Source organism: Schistocerca serialis, chromosome 9 (genome assembly GCF_023864345.2).
Source record: "Schistocerca serialis cubense isolate TAMUIC-IGC-003099 chromosome 9, iqSchSeri2.2, whole genome shotgun sequence".
Classification (NCBI taxonomy): Eukaryota; Metazoa; Arthropoda; class Insecta; order Orthoptera; family Acrididae; genus Schistocerca; species Schistocerca serialis.
Genome location: NC_064646.1, coordinates 92,373,527 through 92,393,188, shown reverse-complemented (window position 1 = coordinate 92,393,188; position 19,662 = coordinate 92,373,527). Strand labels below are relative to the sequence as shown.

General features: G+C 39.2%; 1 protein-coding gene across 1 annotated transcript in view; it reads left to right on the top strand.

Moving 5' to 3' along the window:
- The first annotated feature begins 7,854 nt into the window (after positions 1–7,854).
- Positions 7,855–19,662, top strand: part of LOC126419249 (serine protease inhibitor I/II-like) — a 60,067-nt gene continuing 48,259 nt past the window's right edge. The window contains exon 1 of the mRNA XM_050086405.1: positions 7,855–7,941. Coding sequence (XP_049942362.1) covers positions 7,872–7,941 — 70 coding nt within the window. The 5' untranslated portion in view covers positions 7,855–7,871. The remainder of the gene's footprint in view (positions 7,942–19,662) is intronic.

The following is a 19,662-nucleotide window of genomic DNA, read 5'->3' as shown; positions in this document are numbered from 1 at the left end:
GTATGGATACAGATATGGGGGGAAATCAGATGGACTGAGAGAGGGGGGGGGGGCAAATGGGCAGAGAAAATGAGGAAGAGGAGATGGGGAAGATGAACCAAAAGAGGGAGTAGGAGAAGGGCAGAGGGTGAGGAGGAGGTAGGGGGGTTGTGGACGAAATTGGGGGGCGAGGGGGAGGGGCAGCAGGAAATGGACTCGAAGGGAGTTGGAGAAGGTCGACAGAGACGGAGCAAGAAGTAGCAGTTGGATAGAGGGGACAGGAGTAGATGGTCAGAGAGAGTGAGGGGGAGCAGAGAGAAGGTACATCTGCAGATTCTGCTCATACTGTTCCCTCTGTCATAGTTCTGCAAACTCTAACATTCTGCGTGTTGTCTGTTGTTCTAAGTCGTGTCTCCCTACCACTTTCGCGCAACGACGCTCTGAGCGTGTTTTTTAGGGAATTGACTAGTTTGAACCTGGGACCTGTTGCTGGTAAGGAGACGCCAGACCACACATGACATCTAGAGTTCAGAAGAGTTCAGTGAGACTAGCGATGATATAACCAAATACTTAATGATTTCAGTATCAGCTCCACTGCACTCCCTGTAAAAGAATCTTAATACTAACGAAATTTAGTGGAAGGGGTTCAAGGCTTTCCTATTTTTAGTTAGCTGGTAAAATAACGTCGAAAAAAGCAGTTAAGTTTACCATTGGAAATTTTATTCTACTCACAAAACATTGTTTATAAATTGCACTATTGATAAAAGAAAATGTTTTAATACAGGATGGTAAAAACCAACTGCGTTCAACAAAAATGTGAACGAATATTCCCTGAATGGGTTTCCAAGTTCTACAATGGATCGAAGGATGACCTATGCCATATCACATCTATAATCTAGGTTTACATTAAGCTTCACAAAAGAGAAAACTATCAAAATGGTCTACAGCAACCCTCAATTATCTTTAATTACTTATCTAACTTGTCATACATTACAGTGGCTGATGTGGCTTCTGAATACTATATAACAGAAAAATCATCGTGTTTCAGATTTTTACTTCAAGTGGCAAATGTGAATACCATGAGCTGTAATTGACGATCGACACTAGTATTACGCAAAAAGGGGGTGCAGCAGATGAGACTTCTGCAGTTCTGAGTGAAGCTTTATGCGCTGTTATGCAGCATCGCGTGCGTTCATTACCTTGCCGGTGTTCATCAGGGGCGGCGGACAGCACAGCTCCACTCAACTCGCCGTCTCGGAAGCAACTCTCTCCTAACTTCTCCTTACTACAATTTACCGAAGTTGGTTTAAAAAAAACTATCTGGCTGTGTTTTCATCTGGCCAATCAGGATCTCAATGTTAACCTTAAGCTCCGCCTACAAAAATTCTGCCTATCCAATGAGAAACGTTATACTTTTCGTGGTGGGGCAATGTTTTCAAAGTTTGCAACGTAATAGAGACGCGAAAAAGTCTCAAACTAAAACTTGCAGCTGGTGTGGTCCTTTTAGTGTTATCGTAAGATCTATACTGTTCTTCTGGAGGGCTCTATCTTTTAACATGGGCTGGGGGGTGGTCATGACGTAACAGAGATGCGGAAAAGTCTCACGCTAAGACTTGCAGCTGGGGTAGACCTTTTTGTGTTATCGTAAGATCTATACTGTTATTCTGGAGGGCTCTTGCTTTTAACATGGGCTGGGGGTGGTCCTAGCGGTTAGCTGGCGACGTGGGTGTCCGTCCCTTATCGTAGCGCTTTCCAGCTTAACTCGGTTCTGCTCTCGGCTTCTGTTCTCGTTTCTCCCCTCGGAACTGCGTCTGTCTCACGGTGGGAAAGTATGACATGCATTTAGGCATTCTTGTGTTAGTCTGTGGTATTCCATTTGCTCACTCGTTATTCGTATTACTTTGGTTAATTTAATGTCACGATTTATTTGGAGTTATGTGACATACTACTGGATTTGCTTATCATGTCAGGGTTTTCATGGTAGGTGTTGGATTGGCCTGACACCTTACAAAACTAAAGAGCGACCAGGCGATTCATCATTCTCTCTACCCCACTACAGTACAAAAAGGCAGCTATAGGTGTTTCACAACCATAGAACGCCATTTTCAGAGCTTCCCCTATGAATCATTGGCGATGCTGTGTGCAGACGTGCCCGGGGGTGTCTGTTTTCCACAAAGTGTGGTAAGACTATGCGGAATACATATATAAATTATCCTTAATGCTAACGTAAGACACTCGTATGGACGGAGTATACGTGAATGCCTACACACAGCTCTAAACTGCTAGAGAGGAAACTGATTCGCTGTCATCCAGTAATCGTTACCTGAGAAAGGCAACTTCCTCCACCATCAGTGGTGTTCTCTTTTCAGTTAACAGGAAGAGAATATTTTGCCAGCATTTTCTGTTAAGTTCATTTATGATCCATATTTCGATACTCGCAAACCCATTATCATCATCATCATCACTTTCGAAGGATTAGGTGTTGTAGTCACCTGTTCCAGTCTCTATCATCCACTTGCCTAGTTCTCTCTTTTCAGTCGGCCGAAAATTTATTTATTTTTACAACCTGTTTCCTGTCATTCCTTCCATTTCAGTCTCTTCTTTTCTGTCTTGTTATTATTATAAAGATTTTTAAATCTAACCTTATCGTTTCATTCCTTATTCTAGTGAGTTTTATCACACCATCTTACATATGTCATGAGCTTCATCTCTACTGCCTGCAAAAGTGATTTCGCTCTTTTTTGTTAAAGTCCATAATTCAGAGCTATATCCAAGAGTAGGTACAGCAATAACTTTATAGAATTTCACGTGTGTTTCTCCCTAAAGTTGTACTAGTTGTTCCGCAGTCAGCATAATTCAGAGCTATATACAAGAGTAGGTACAGCCATAACTTTATAGAATTTCACGTGTGTTTCTCCCTAAAGTTGTACTAGTTATTCATTAACATTCTTGTCAACTTTTTTGCCACAGTTAAAACTAATATCTCAACCTAGATAATGGAAGTAGGATACTCCCTGTAAAATCTCCCCATTTATTATTGTTTTCGATCTGACTGGATTCTGTCCTTTGAAAGTTGTAATATATCGCATTTGGGCTCAAACTTCATATTTGTCTTCGTAAATTATTTCCAGTTTCTTGTATAATCAGCGTACAACAGACTTTTTAATGATATGGCAGATCTTGTTTTATTCCTAACTGTATTTGATCTTTCCATTTCATGGCAAGGTAGTTAACATATAAACTAAATAAAGTGGGAGATGTATCCTTGTCCAACAACTCATTCGTACTTCATCTGACATTTTCGAATCTGAACTTACGACTATTTTTGTACTTACATAAAGACCCTTTATGACATCAATAAGGCTTTTAGGAAAACCTTTTATTTCTACTGTTTCTACTCATCCAAACATATTGGACACTTCCCATTGACCTAGAATCATAAAATGTGGCTGGAAGTAATTTTTCACGATGTAAGTGTAGAAAAAAATCCAAATATTGCTAATTTGTGATTACGTCAGTTTTATGCTTTACGTAATCCCTCTGTCCCTCGGTCGATTAAGACACAATTTCCTTATCAATTGGTAAAGGTTTCAAGCTGAAATTTATGTCGAATACTAAAATCTACGGTTACCTGGTGATAAAAATAATTTCAGGTTCTAAGACAATGTAATGAAATAATACGGCCCTATATCTCAGAAATGTCCGCCTGCTTAGCTGGGTGGTAACGTACTTGCCTCCCACGCACTGGGCCTAGTTTCGATTCCCGGTCGGGTCGGAGAATTTCTCATCTCGTGGACTGAGTGTTGTGTTGTCCTCATCATCGTTTCATCCTCATCACCGGCCGCAAGTCGCCCAGTGTGGCGGCGAATGAAATAAGACTCGCATTTGCCGGCTGAACCCGAATGGGACATCCCGGCCAACAATGCCGTACGATCATTTCATTTTCATTTATCTCACATATTTTGGTACTAGCGAACTCATTCACCAGTCTGTACATTAAGTGGTTGGATACACCTAACCTGTAGGCTTTGGTGAATGAGGCGCAGCTGGTGGTCCAGCGGTAAATCGCAAGCATGAAAATCGAAAGGTTGTTGGATCGAATTTCACTGAGACGACGCGTTTTGCAGTCTTCATTTTAACCTAACCTTCAAGTCTCAAACGCCACATACAATACGTGGTTCGGTCTCCGCGTTAAACTGTAGATCCCATTTGCCCTGTTGGATGACTAGGGTAGGTTAAGGATACGCAGGTCACCGAAGTTGCATCGAATAAAAAGACCTGCTCCTGGCAGTTGAGCTACATGAAGTTATTATTACTTTCCGTATACGTAATTGAGTTTCTACGAGGAAACCATCAGAGTGAAAATCCTACTCGCATTGGTCCGATTATTTGTAGCAGGTCTTCCGTTTTGCAATGATTTTACTATATGCCGATTAGAGTCGATATTATCATTTTTATAAAAATTTCGACAGTGTAAGTCGCCCGATAAAAGGAAAGAAAAGTTAAAGTTAAGAAAACTGCTGTTGTAATATTCTTCTGAATCTTACTCCTCGGAAGTTCCGATAAGTCAAGATGACTGTATTAAATACAATGCAACAAATAGTTTTGCTATATACTGAATCGCATGGATCGGACTTCACGTAGTAAATTTGTGTGCTGTGCAAATCTACACGTAATGGCGCCTAGTTGTTGCGCACCGTCACCAAACAGATCTCCTTTCAACTGCAGTTACATTGAAATACAAAAACTGTTTACATCATTAAAGACCAAAGGATACAAACAGCGCTCTTTAAATCAAACATCGACAAAAGCAGAGATTATATTTATTACTATCCAACACTGATACTTACATGCTAAGCTGCAGCGGGAGTGAACGCCGAAGGAGATGAAGTAGTGACAAAAGACAGAAGGTGAATCGTGTCTCTCTTGTTTACAAAAGAATGGCTTACCTTACATCAGCGGCTGCTGTAGCAACGTAATAGCAACATCTTAGATCAACTGATATCAAAATATTTACATACACTTTCTCCTTGAAAGACGGTGACATTATTGCCAACAATATAGTAGGAGCCATTCAATTGTAATCGTTCATGGGTTTACTTTGACATGAAATGGCACAAATAAGTCACAACAGTAGTTGTTAACTCGTTAAATTTCATCAAATGTGAAGTTACACTCATTAATGTTGACGGCTCTCGTAAATATCGTATCATTATATCGGCGATTGCAAAGGTATCATGGTATGATATTCATTCTTGCCTAACAAAAATGCTGATTAAACTGTGGTTGTAGGTTGAAGGTTGCAGAAAGATGAGACAGATTGAAGATTCGGTTGAGGTGGTGTTGACAGATGAGATCCGACCGAGGTGAACAATTAGCTTTCCGGCAGCGGAATTCACCATCGAACAGTAGGCTTGATAATTCATCCAGAGTTTCTTTTGTCTCATGTTTGCTTCATACAACATCGCATCGTCGGATCACAGGAAGCGCTTATTAAACTGGATTGTTACTACGACGAGGAAAACTTACACAAGTTATATTGAAAGAAAATTTCGTTACACTATAGAATGGAGGTTTTTCTTTATAATGAACACAATATGACTTCGTCGCACATCGAATGTATTCGGGTTTTACTTGGGGGGGAGGAAATAGATTCTCCTATATTTCCCATTTTTTAAACCGTCACTTTTGTTTTCACAATCTATTACAGAAGTTCGTGATGAAATAGTCCGTGAAATAAAGTTGTAACTTTATTTAATATCTATAACATGCACTTCTTTACTTTCTCTGCCGGGAAGTGATTTACGTGTGCAAAACGTGAAGGACGTGGATTCTCAAATCTAGGCAATCAGAAGTCAGGAAAGGTGACTCTTCCGAATAATGCTGTACTCAGTACAGCCAATGCGAGACTAGATACGCATTTCTACGACGTTGCGCGTGATCGAACCTGCACCGAGCATGTGAGCACAGCGCGATACGTGGCACTAAATTATGGCCATTCCATACTGCACAACATTACAAGAGAAACCAGCGTACGGTCATTAGCCAAAGTGAGTACACAGTGTTCGAAGCCCAAATCAAGTAGTGACAACAGCCCACATTCGGGGTGCGTATTCAGTGACATGTTGTTTATCAGAGTGCACCAGTGACATACAGCGAATTTAAAAGGAAATATTTGGAAGAACAGCAGCATTGTTCACGCTAATTTTCTTAGGGAAAACGTAAGGAATCAGTATTCAATGAACACTGTGCATCCGTTCTGCCGCCAGCGTCGTGTAGATTGAGGGGACAAAAACCGTAGAATACCTCCTAAAAACGTGTCGAACCTCCTCTATCAAGGCGTAGTGCAGCAGCTCAATGTGGCATGGACTTAACAAGTCATTGGAAGTCCTCTTGCAGAAATATTCAGCAATGCCGTCGTTATAGTCGTCCAGAATAGCGAAAGAGTTGCCGGTCCAGCATTTTGTGCACGAACTCGTCTCTCGATTATGTCCCATAAACGTTCGATGGGATCGGTGTCTGTCTCCAATTGCCAAGAATATTCTTCAAACCAAGCGCGAACAACTGTGGACCGTTGACATGGCACATTGTCATCCGTAAAAACTGGTCTCCAAGTAGCCGAATATAACAATTTCAAGTCCATAATCGGTTTCGTTGGACCAGAGGACACATTCCATAGCATATAAACACAGACCGCGCCATTGTGGTGTAAACACTAGCTTGCACAGGGCCGTGTTGACAACTTGGGGGTCCATGGGTTCGTGGGGCCTGCGCTATACACTGACCCTACTGTCAGCTCTTACCAGCTGAAAGCAGGACTCATCTGACCAGGCCACGGTTTGCCAGTAGTCTAGGGTCCAACCGATTTGGTCACGAGCTCAGGAGAGGTGCTGTAGGTGATACCGTGCTGTTAGCAAAGACATTCGCATAGGTCGTCTGCTGCCATAGCCCATTAACGCCAGATTTCGCCGCACTGTCCTAACGCATACGTTCGTTGTACGTCCCACATTGATTTCTGTGCTCATTTCACGCGGTGCTGCTTGTCTGTTAGCACTGACAACACTACGCAAACGCCGCTGTGAAGGCTGTCGGACACTGCGTTGTCCGTGGTGAGAGGTCATGAAGTTTGCTATTCTCGGCACACTCTTAACACTGTGGATCTCAGGATACTCAATTCTCTAACGATTCCCGAAAGGGATGACCTTTCCGAATTCAGAGTGTGTTAATTCCAGTCGTGCAGCCACAAATATGCCGGAAACATTTTCACACGTATCACCTGATTACAAATGACAGCTTCGACAGTGTACTGCCCTTTTGTACGTTTATACTACCGCCATCTGTATATCTTCATATCGCTGTCCCATGACTAACGTCACCTCAGGGTCTCTCGCATGTAAACGACGAGGATTCGGTGAGAGAGGTTAGGGAGGACATTACAGTGGCACACAGAGAGTGCTGGCTCAATGCGAAATTGGGACAGGATTGCACATGGCTAATATTTAAACTAGGTACCTTTCGCTATGTACCGTGTAGCAGTTTTCGGCCCGTATACATAGATGTAAATCTTAGCTGTTACCCATTGTCTTCTGTGAAGTGTCGGAGCTCTTAGGCAATCCATCTCCCAAGCAGCAGTTCACGAAGCAATGTGTTGCCCTCCCTGGAGAGAAGCCACCATCTGCGGTTACCTAGTTTGACGTGCAAATGCCTTTCCTCGGAACTGCAGTAAACGACCACAGGGCACCTCTTGGTTGCACGTACACTTGACCTCCGCGGTTGCGCCTCACGACAGAGGAGCCACAAAGGTCGCGCAGGTGGGAGGCATCACATGTTTAAAACGACGTGTCTGCTCTTCCCGTACCACCAGAAAACGCTCAGCTGGCGACGCCGCCACCATGATGTCCAGAGCAGCCGCATTCGCTGTACTTTTCGTGGCGCTAGCGTCACTGGCCCGATGTGAGGAAGGTAAGACTCCTGTATTATTCAGTTGTATTCTACTCTGCGCGACACCTAAGTTTTTGCAGTCTCCTGTCTGAAGACTGGTCTCACGCACCTCTCCATACTGGTCGATTCTGTGCATGCCTCTTCATCTCTGTGAAACTACTGCAGGATACAATCACTTTAAACTGCTTGCTGTAATCCAACCTTGGACTCTATCTTCAGTTTTTATCTCCACGCTCTCCCCCACCACCAAACATCAAAAAACTTCTGTATCTGATGTCTGTTCTTCCGGACATGTCCGCAGCTCGTGGTCGTGCGCTACCGTTCTCGCTTCCCGCGCCCGGGTTCCCGGGTTCGATTCCCGGCGGTGTCAGGGTTTTTCTCTGCCTCGTGATGACTGGGTGTTGTGTGATGTCCTTAGGTTAGTGAGGTTTAAGTAGTTCTAAGTTCAAGGGGACTGATGACCAGAGATGTTAAGCCCCATACTGCTCAGAGCCATTTGAACCAATCTTCCGGACATTGAAACACGTATGTATTCAGTAGCAGCGGTGGCGAGGCATGACAGAATCTCTGACCAGAGAGTTATTTAACGTTGCTAGTCTGCGCTTGACCGCGCGTGAGTGCAGTAGTTGTACGTAGCGAGTCGCGAGAGCATGTAGTTCAGTTGCGAGTCGGAAGTTGTGTGTGAGGAGTCGGCGGGCGTCGACATGGGTCTCTGGTCACGATTCAGGACGAGGTATATTGTTATCAAAGGTAATGAAGCAGCATTGCGCTCAGCCAATAACATATGTTAATTGTAATTAATTTGGTCAAGAAACGCCCCAATAATAATTTTGTTTTCAAAGCAATCGTTTTTTAAGAAAAGAATCATTCTAATTGAAACAATATTTCCTATGCTTTTCCTCCCAGAATCAATTTATCAGGTTATTTATTGCACAGGGCATAAGGTCAGCGATGCTGCCCTTCAATTTATCAGATTAATTATTGCACAGGGCCTAAGGTCAGCGATGCTACCCTTACAAAATTTATCAGGTTGATCTTAACGTTAATTTTGTGGGGATTTAACATTTTTGCACATTTTTATTATCATTGAGTTTTATTACTGTGGGAAGCTAACATTTGGCACTATTCGCATTTCTATTCAATTCTTTTCATTTTCTTAAAACCACGGGGAGGTTACACTTGGCGACATCCGGACCAGGATCGTATTTCTTTGTGAATCTTCTAAGAAACAATCAGATATCTGCTCTCATATACTTAAATATAATTAGGATTTGGCGCAACGCTTTTACTAATTTTGTCAATTTCTTTCACAGGTCATCGGCAATTCGTTGCTCTTTGTTGTACTTGTATTTGTTGAATTTTGCATTGTCTTTGTTTCATTTGTGAATAAGTGTGATTTGTGTAAAAATGCCGCGAAAAACTATTAATAGTGCATCGCGAGGTATAATGAGTGAAATAACCGACTTAAACAACTTCACTGATAGTACTTGTGACACGCAGTGTAATGATGACAATCCTGCGTTCACTGACAATCAGTGTCTTAATGATGAACAAGCGAACTCAATTGTCTCCTCTGTTAATTTGACAACAATTGATGACGCGGGGCGCTCTATTGTAATGAGCGCTGCCCAGCTTAACACACCCGGTTTGGAAAATTCAAGTAACGTACAGACAAATTTTTCTAATGAAAGTGGACTGTGTACTGAAAGTACGACGGATTCATTTAATTCCGAAATAGTGACTGACAGTGTACATTCGACTAGCAAACCTTTCTGTAAATCACAGAATGACCTAATGGTCACACAAAGCGTGACAATTGCAGGTACACCATTAAAAAGCACAGAGAATAGGAATGCTGATTTTGGGTCGGATCCAATTATGGCATTGTTGCTACAAATGACTAAGCAGTTTAATGAAAAATTTGATAACAATTCCAAACAACAGAGTGAAGATTTCAGACAACTTAGAGAACAGAACAAACAAGATAACGAAAATCTCAAACAACACTTTAATGAAAAATTAGACAACAATTCCAGACAGTTAAATGAAAAATTAGACAACAATTCCAGGCAGCTTAGTGATCAGATTAGAGCCGTTGCCGCACAATGTCATCATACTAAGGAACAATTACGCGAGGAAATTGAGGCTTGTGCTAGGAAAAGTAGCGAAGAAATTAGATCTGTCGCTCAAGAATTAAGGGATATGCAAACAGCTACAACAGAAACACTTAGAGAGGAAATTAGCGCAGTCGGTAAACAATGCTCTGAAAAGGCAACACAATTACGCGACGAGTTTAAATTAATGAGAGCAGAACTTTCGCACACAATGGATGCAAAGATTGACGCGAAATTCGACCAACAGAACACTCAGATTGACGAGCGTTTTAATCACCACATACAAAACAGTGATACGCGTTTCCGCAAATTTATACAGGATCAAAATAAAGTAAAACGACAAGTCATGGAAACAATCACTGCACAGAGACAAGAAGATAAACGTAAAATGTTTGCAAAGGCAAAAACATACGTAGACAACAATATTGCTACAGTATCGGACAAAATTAATACCATCGAACAGTTGAACACCGAATTATGTGATGAGATTTCTGATCTTAAATCAAAAACAGATACACACACAGTAGATATTCAAACAGTGACCGACAGAATCGAACAATTAGAACTAACACAGGATTCCGATGACATCAAAGCTGACGTTAAAAAACTGAACGAAACCACACGTAAAATGCAAAAACAGATTAATGCCTCTGACACTAAAACCGATGATCAGGTAAAAATACTGACTGAAAAATGTGATGAATTAGCCAGTCGTATTGACGTTATTGAAAGGAATAATGACAACAAAGCAGACGATACCTCACCGTTTTCACTTAATCAAACACCTGAATTTCAAAATCTGCAACAGACGATCAATGAGATCGGTTCATCTAATAACACCCCACGTAGAAAATTGTCATGTTTGCAGCAAGAGGTAACAGAGATAAAAAATGTTTCAGGGTTTAACACATCACAGCAGACGCCACTTAGTGAACATTTGTCAGACTCACACAGTGCGTATAATTTGGGTAATCTACAGAGAGTATGGGTCTTAGATTCCGAAAAACCACAGTTCAACAGATTCTCTTACAATCCTGAACCTGTTCCATCATACAGAGACGATAATTTTGATTACAAACCTTTTCTGTCAGTGAGAAAATTTAAACTGTTTAAAAATGACAGAATGCAGATTCACCCACTGGATTGGATACAACAATTTAGTTTTGCTTTTCCACCGACTTGACCCGTAATCCATAAACTTGAATTTATTTGCAGTTTTTTGGAAAGCAAACCGGCAACTCGTATGAGACCGATCGCGAGGCAATGTTACTCGGTAGAAGAATTTCAGAATACTTTTCTGTCAGCGTACTGGTCGAAGACGACACAGCGCGGAATTAAAGATCAATTAATTAGTTTACCAAATTATGAGAACTCCAATTTTCCCACTGTCACGCAATTTTTTGAGCATATGGTACAACAAAACCAGTACTTAAGTGAACCTTATAGTGAATCTGCACTCATACAATTATGCATTTCTAAATTACCAGTCATTAAGAGTGTCACTTCTAACGGGTCAGCAGAAGGAAAATATTTCAGCATTCAGAGATCTGTTACAGCTTCTGGAAGTACAGCAATCTGATTATTCATTTGTAAACAAAAATTTTTCACATAATAACCAAGGCCAACAAACTTACAGTAATTACGATCAGTCACGTAATTTCAATAGTAAAGGTAATAGACGCTTTAGGAATGACAACCAACAGAACTTTAATAACAGACAAAATTCTAATTATCAATATCGTCAAAATTTTCAGCAACAGGAACCACATTTTAGTAACAATAGACGTTTTCCACCACAACAGCATGAAAGTCAGCCAGTTAGCATACCTAACCAACAATGGAATGCACAAGGTCAACCAGGCTTTAATGTTTCGCCGCGTGCACGTATAGTCCCTGGTACAACAAATAGTAACGCACAGCTGCAAGGAAATAATTACGTACAGAAAGGACAGTATTTCAATTCCTATCGCAATGCACCGTATAGGAATGACTATCACGACAGACGTAAAAACAATGAGCATAATTACCAACAAACGTTTAATAACAGTCGGTTGTACCAGCAGCAAAATGATCAGCAATAACATATTTTGATGAATGAACCAGACAGTAGGTATCATCCAGAGTGTAATACATATGGAAGAAATCACAGAACAGTTCAAATAGTCGAAATGCCACAGAATCCTCCTGAAACTAATAACACGTCAGATAGAATCTGACTAGATACTGTACAGGTCGCATCTTCCAGTAACACAAGCACTAGTTTTGACACGCAGAATATTGTTCACGAAAATGTAATTACTTTTGACGATATCAGAGACACTCTTTTGCAGGAAAGACCAGTTGTTCAGAAAACTATTTCACATCCTGTCATCGAAATTAAAATTGGTTCATCGAAATTTTCAGCAGTAATCGATTCTGGATCACCAATGTCAGTAATAAATGAAGAGACTTTCAACGAGTGTAACAAAGAGAATACCTATCCTACATTACCACTAGGTAAAACGAAAGTGAAAGGAGCGGTATCGAATAAGGGAGTAGACGTTAAATTACAGACACATTTATCATTTTGCATTGCAGGTCACACATTTCACTCAAATTTTTGGATTATTCCGTTATTGACGACTGACATTATTTTAGGTACGAATTTTCTGGTACAACACGACGCAGTTATCGATTTTCAGAATTCCTATTTAATGCTAAAGGATGAAAATGTACAATTGGCTTTAGAATTTCAGTACTCACTATCTGCGGAAGAACAAACAATTAATCGCACAGAGGTCATTTCCGTATCACGTAACATAGACTGTAATTCCACATTGTTCACAGATACGTATGTACATAACTATAACACTCCAGACGAAGCTGACTACGACGTAATGCAGATGATTTCTGACAAAGTTAAACAAAGCAGTGCAAGTACAGACGACGAATGCACGCAACTACACAAAATTCTTTTACAGCAAGCTCCAGTTTTTGACAACATTCCTGGTACTATGTCCGGATTTATGTATGAATTTCAAGTCAAACAGCACGACACATTTAAAGCCAAGCATTATCCCATTCCGTATATTTATAGAGAGCAAGTTAAGAAAGAATTGCAAGATATGCTTGACCAAGGAATTATTGAACCGGCAGTTAGTCCGTACATAAACCCGCTACATATTGTTAAGAAAAAAGATGGCTCACTTCGCCTCGTACTTGATTCACGTCACATCAATGACATAATTATTAATGAAACCGATCGACCACAGACACTAGAAGAACTTCTACAAAAATTTCATGGTACTGCTATTTATTCTACATTAGATTTAAAATCGGGGTTTTGGCAAATTCAGCTTCATCCGAAATGCAGAAAGTATACAGCTCTTCTCTGATTTGGTGACTGTTATCAATTTTGTAAATTACCGTTCGGCTTAACTATTTCTTCAGCAGCTTTTATTCGCGGATTGAACACAATACTTCCGACAGAACTTAACGACAGAATCACGACGTACGTTGAAGACATTCTTATTACAGAAGCTAACTCGTCTGAACACAATCTGATTTTAGAACAACTGTTGCAAACCTTCCATGCACAAGGACTCACAGTTAATCTCAGTAAATCGCACTTTGGCAAAACTTCTATAAAAATTTCTTGGACACGTAATTTCAGCATAAGGCATTCCGCCTGATCCGGAAAAACTTCAAGCTCTACGTGACATTACTGTTCCTACAACAAAAAAAAACAACTACGCAGCTTTTTGGAATTAATTAACCTTTTTCATACATTTATTCGTCACTCTGCTTTAGACACACGTAGATTATGCCAATTGACAGGTAAAAACACTATTTGGTCCTGGGATAAGCAAGCACATTCTGAATTTATGAACTTGAAACACGCCTTGTTGGATGCACCACTTTTATCGCACCCAGATCTTATTAGAAATTTTTCCATTGCCACCGACAGTTCTAACACCGCTTTAGGCGTACATATTTTTCAGGAAATTGAAGAAGATGGTTCTACAATAATTAAAAACATCGCATTTGCAAGCCGCATTCTGTCACCTGCTGAACGAAATTATTCTGTTACAGAACTGGAAACATTATGTGTTGTTTGGGCTTTTACGAGATTTAGGCACTTTCTTTATGGAAGACATACCACCGTTTACACAGATCAAAGAGCGATACATTTTTTACTTTCAGCTAAATTCACACACGATAGATTAAGCAGATGGAAACTTTATCTACAGGAATTTAATTTTACAATAGTTCACATTCCCGGCACACAAAATATTATAGCAGATGCACTATCTCGTTCTCTCAGCAACAATCAGCATGACATCGCAACCAACTTCTGCAAAGCAAATTTCAGCGTCATGTATACTCAGCAAGTTGCGTTCGAAAATTTTATTTCGTCGTCATTACAGGACATAGCAAAAGAGCAAAGTAAAGACAACGTGTGGAAAGTAATTAAACACCTTTGGTAAGATAGGAATAATGTTACGATTAGGAACCATTACACTGTCCGCAATGACATTCTGTTTCGCCGCTCTCACCCTGACAGCAACAATTGGTTATTACGCATTCCTGACGAACTGGTTAACAAATTAATCTGGCATACTCATTTAAGTTACGCACATTAAGGAGCTAGAAAATGTTTTCTTATACTGAGACAGAACTGTTATTTTACGAACATGGAGAAACATATTCGACGAGTTTTAGCGTCATGTAAAATTTGCCAGAAAGCTTAGTCAGACACCACTTCACATATTCCTCCATTATATCCCATTGTACCTGTTAAATTAAGACACATGGCCGCTGTAGACATTTTTGGTCCGATTCCCAGAACTAATAGAGGTTATTGCTACATCTTTGTCGCTGTTGAACTCACTTCAAAATTTGTTACCTTCACTCCGTTACGCAAAGCTACTGCAAAAACCGTTTCGAAAGCATTTGTAAAACATTTTCTATTTCATGTAGTGCATGTGTTGAAAGTAATTTCTGACAATGGACCACAATTTCGATCTGCTATATGGACACGTATGTTACGAACTAGAAATATTTCTCCGATCTATATATATCCAGGTACCATGCTTCTTCGAACCCCTGTGAACGATTAATGAAAGAAATTGGTAAACTGTGTAGAATATACTGCCACAAAAGACATATTGATTGGGACACACACATATTCTCATTCCAAGATGTAATTAATTCCATTCCAAATGAATCCACTATGCTATCTCCGCCTGTTATACTGAAAAATGTTGAACCACCTAACAAAATTACAGAATTAGTAAACTTTCCTACATCTCGTCGACTACGACACCATGAAATAATTAACATTGCGCTGAACAACATCAAACGTGCCGCAGAGCGCCGGAGAAGACAGCAAAAACAAGTTTGTATACGCCGTGACTTTCACATTGGACAGAAGATATTAGTACGTACACACTATTTATCCAGCAGAATAAAAGGTAAGTGCAGTAAATTTGAACTTCTATACGCAGGTCCATATCGGATTCGCAGCATTCCTCACCCCAATGTTGTACACGTCGAAACTCTGAGAACCAGAAAAAGTAAAGGCAACCACCATGTCTCCAATATAAAACCCTTTATTGAATGAAGACACTTTATGATTTAACATGCTATGATGCCATTTACTAATTTTAATGATCACTTATGCAATTATATTCACATGACTAATTACTGGTGATTATCATATTTTTTCTTGGCAAGTGCCCGGCAAGGTAAGGTTAGCAGGTCGCTCTTCTTGTCGTTACACATCAGACCGTGGATATTTTTCCAGATGAATTTACGCACTTATGACTACTTCTGCAATTATATTTATGTGACTACTTATTGATGATTATCATCTTTTTCTTGGCAAGTGCCCGGCAAGGTAAGGTTAGCAGGTCGCTTTTCTTGTCGTTACACATCAGACCGTGGATATTTTTCCAGATGAATTTACACATTTTATGACCACTTATGCAATTATATTTATGTGACTACTTATTGACGATTATCATATTTTTCTTGGCAAGTGCCCGGCAAGGTAAGGTTAGCAGGTCGCTCTTCTTGTAGTTACATATCAGACTGTGCACATTTTTTTCAGAGAAAGTTACGTGTCTTATGAATAATTATGCAATTTTATCTAGTGACATATTAATTTTATTAAATTCTCTCTCCATTAAAGTCTTTAATTCCCCCCTCTACTAACTACACAACATACAAGGTGAACTCAAAGAAGGTCACAATTCTTGTCATCATTTTTTTATGTATGTACGATTGTTTTCATATGCACTGTGAAATAATTAAGATATAACACACACCAGTTGACTTTGACATTTTTGCCCTATGATATCTCAAGATCGTGACTGTTTTACATTTTTTGCTGCTGCATTGTGATATTCTGTGTACATTTTTGCATTTGAACACTGTCTACTTTTTTTTCATATTACGTTTTCTGTCATGGTATGCTGTATGCTTAATTATGTTATCATAAACCAGTCATTATTTAGTGAGTATATGATGTAAATGCAAGACATTAATCTTTGTTCATCAATTTCAGAAAGAAATGATGCGTAAATGAAATAAATTAAACTGAAATGGGAATTTCATATTCGGAATTAACAAAAGAAGATGCAAACCTCGTGATGAAGAGTAAATGGATCAGGATTAACAAGCATTAACAAGAATATACTATACGCATCGTAGAATAGCAGTGTTAACTAATTTTTCTTTCAGAATACAAGGCGATTGATGCAAGCTGTCAGACAGAACTACACATCTTGGTTTTAGTGATGAAATATGCTAGAGATACGGAATAGTTATGTAATGAATAATGAAGTGATTTTTATGCAGATGATAATGAATGCTGATGAATAATGATGAAGAATATGCTACTATGGATAATGAAGTTTTTCTTTACAGGTGATGATAATCATGGAGTTATGATAATGAAGTGATGGATAATGAAGATTTTTCTTTACAGATGAGGATATTGTTGAAGTTATGTATTTATGCTATGTAGTTATTTAAGTATTTGTTGTAGTTTGCTTTGACAGCAGCTGTTATATTGCATAGTATAATGACGGAAGGTTTTGGAAAGGACAGCTATGGAACACATTTTTATACACATTTCACTACCTGTTAATTCGAAGTTCACTACTTTTCAGCATAAAATGCATTTCTTCTTTCAGCTTAATAATCCATTTTTTATATATTTTCGGAGGAGAAATTATTTATGAAATTAATGTGCTATAAGCAGTTGTTCATTAAATCTATATCATTTATGAATGTGATTACATATACTCTACTTGTTTCATAATCTTGCAACAGCGGACTCATGACAAATGACGTTACACATTTTCATTTACAGCAACAACCCAGAAGCAATTCTTTTTTCTTGCTTTCCCCTATAATTACCCAAAGCAATGCATTGCTAACAAAAAATGTATTACCAGTCCCAAATAATAATACCAGTTTAAGAGAGTTCTGAGTAATGCTGATCAGCTATGAATAATATGTCACTTGAATAATGAATGCTACTGATTATGCTTTGTAACTAGGAAATGAATGCTACTAATTATGCTTTGTAACTAGGAAATGAATGCTGCTGATTATGCTTTGTAACTGGGAAAAGAATGCTACTGATTACTGCATTGAGATGATTACTGTATTTAAATGACCAATGATTAATTAACAATGCTTTGTAACTAGGAAATGAATGCTACTAATAATGCTTTGTAACAAGGAAATGAATGCTACTAATAATGCTTTGTAACTAGGAAATTAATGCTACTAATTATGCTTTGTAACAAGGAAATGAATGCTACTGATTATGCTTTGTAACAAGGAAATGAATGCTACTGATTATGCTTTGTAACTGGGAAATGAACGCTACTGATTACGGTATCGAAATGACCAATGAAAATGTTGTCTGTAAATCAATTAATGAACAACTTTCTGTAATACTACATACACGGTACAGAAATGTTCAATAACTGGGCTATGAATGCCGCAAACTACTAATGTAATTCCCAACGAAGACTAGTACGCGCCTTAATGTCCTTCACTTTCTGACCTAACTGCCCTGAATTGCTGTAATATTCATTTTTCCTGTATATCCTCTTGATCATGGAGCACTATATTTGGTTTTTGCACTAATTCTACGTTGGTATGCCTTGTAAAGAGCGTGGTGTTGACACGACATGCTGTCCACCACCGTGAGCGATGGAGACGTTATTATGGTCCCACTGTTTGGTGTACCTGATGTACTGCCAAAATGATAACATGGAATATTACTGCAACATTTCAGTGTCTTGGATACGCTGATAAATACTTCTGGGAAAAGAACTTCAGATTGTCTGACTTGGTGTCGTACTTCTGTGGAAAGATATGGACTTTCAGTGCAGCTGCGTGCAACCTAAAGTACTACAACCATGATACAATCCTTCCCTTTCCTATCCTAATTCTTGTAACATAGTGAAAATCATTTTTTTGCTAACATCATTTGTATTCATGGCGTATACATTTTTTTCGAATTTCAGTGCGTGTGCACTTTTGTTATTTTCTAATATGATTACTACTCATTGTATATACATTTCAATTTGCTGATATATTCTGAACTACAGTGCGTGTGCACTTTTGTCATTTTTCTAACATGATTTCTACTTATTGTATATACATTTTGTGATTTGCTGATATATTCTGAATTTCAGTGCGTGTGCACTTTTGTCATTTTTCTAACATGATTTCTACTTATTGTATATACATTTTGTGATTTGCTGATATATTCTGAATTACAATGCGTGTGCACTTTTGTCATTTTCTAACATGATTACTGCTCATTGTATGTACATTTTGATTTGCTCATATATTCTGAACTACAGTGCATGTGCACTTATGTCACTTGTCAACATGATTTTTTGCCATTATGTTTATTTGTTGTGAAAATACTAAAGAGTTTTTCAGTGCGTGTGCACTTATGTCATTTGTTTTGGACTCATTGTATATATATATTTTGTACTCGGTGCATGTGCACCACATTTACTTCATGATCTACATCTGAATATTCTGTGATTGTAAAGTTAATTAGTTAAGAAAAAAATTTGTTGCTCATGGCAAGTCCAAATGACTTACCATCGCTGCCAAATTTTTGCCCCCCCCCCCCCCCCCCCAGTGGAGGGTTATGAAACACGTATGTATTCACTAGCAGCGATGGCGAGACATGACAGAATCTCTGACCAGAGAGTTATTTAACGTTGCTAGTCTGCGCTTGACCGCGCGTGAGTGCAGTAGTTGTACGTAGCGAGTCGCGAGAGCATGTAGTTCAGTTGCGAGTCGGAAGTTGTGTGTGAGGAGTCGGCGGGAGTCGACATGGGTCTCTGGTCACGATTCAGGACGACGTATATTGTTATCAAAGGTAATGAAGCAGCATTGCGCTCAGCCAATAACATATGTTAATTGTAATTAATTTGTTTAAGAAATGCCCCAATAATAATTTTGTTTTCAAAGCAATCGTTTTTTAAGAAAAGAATCATTCTAATTGAAACAATATTTCCTATGTTTTTCCTCCCAGAATCAATTTATCAGGTTATTTATTGCACAGGGTCTAAGGTCAGCGATGCTGCCCTATTATTGTGGGTTT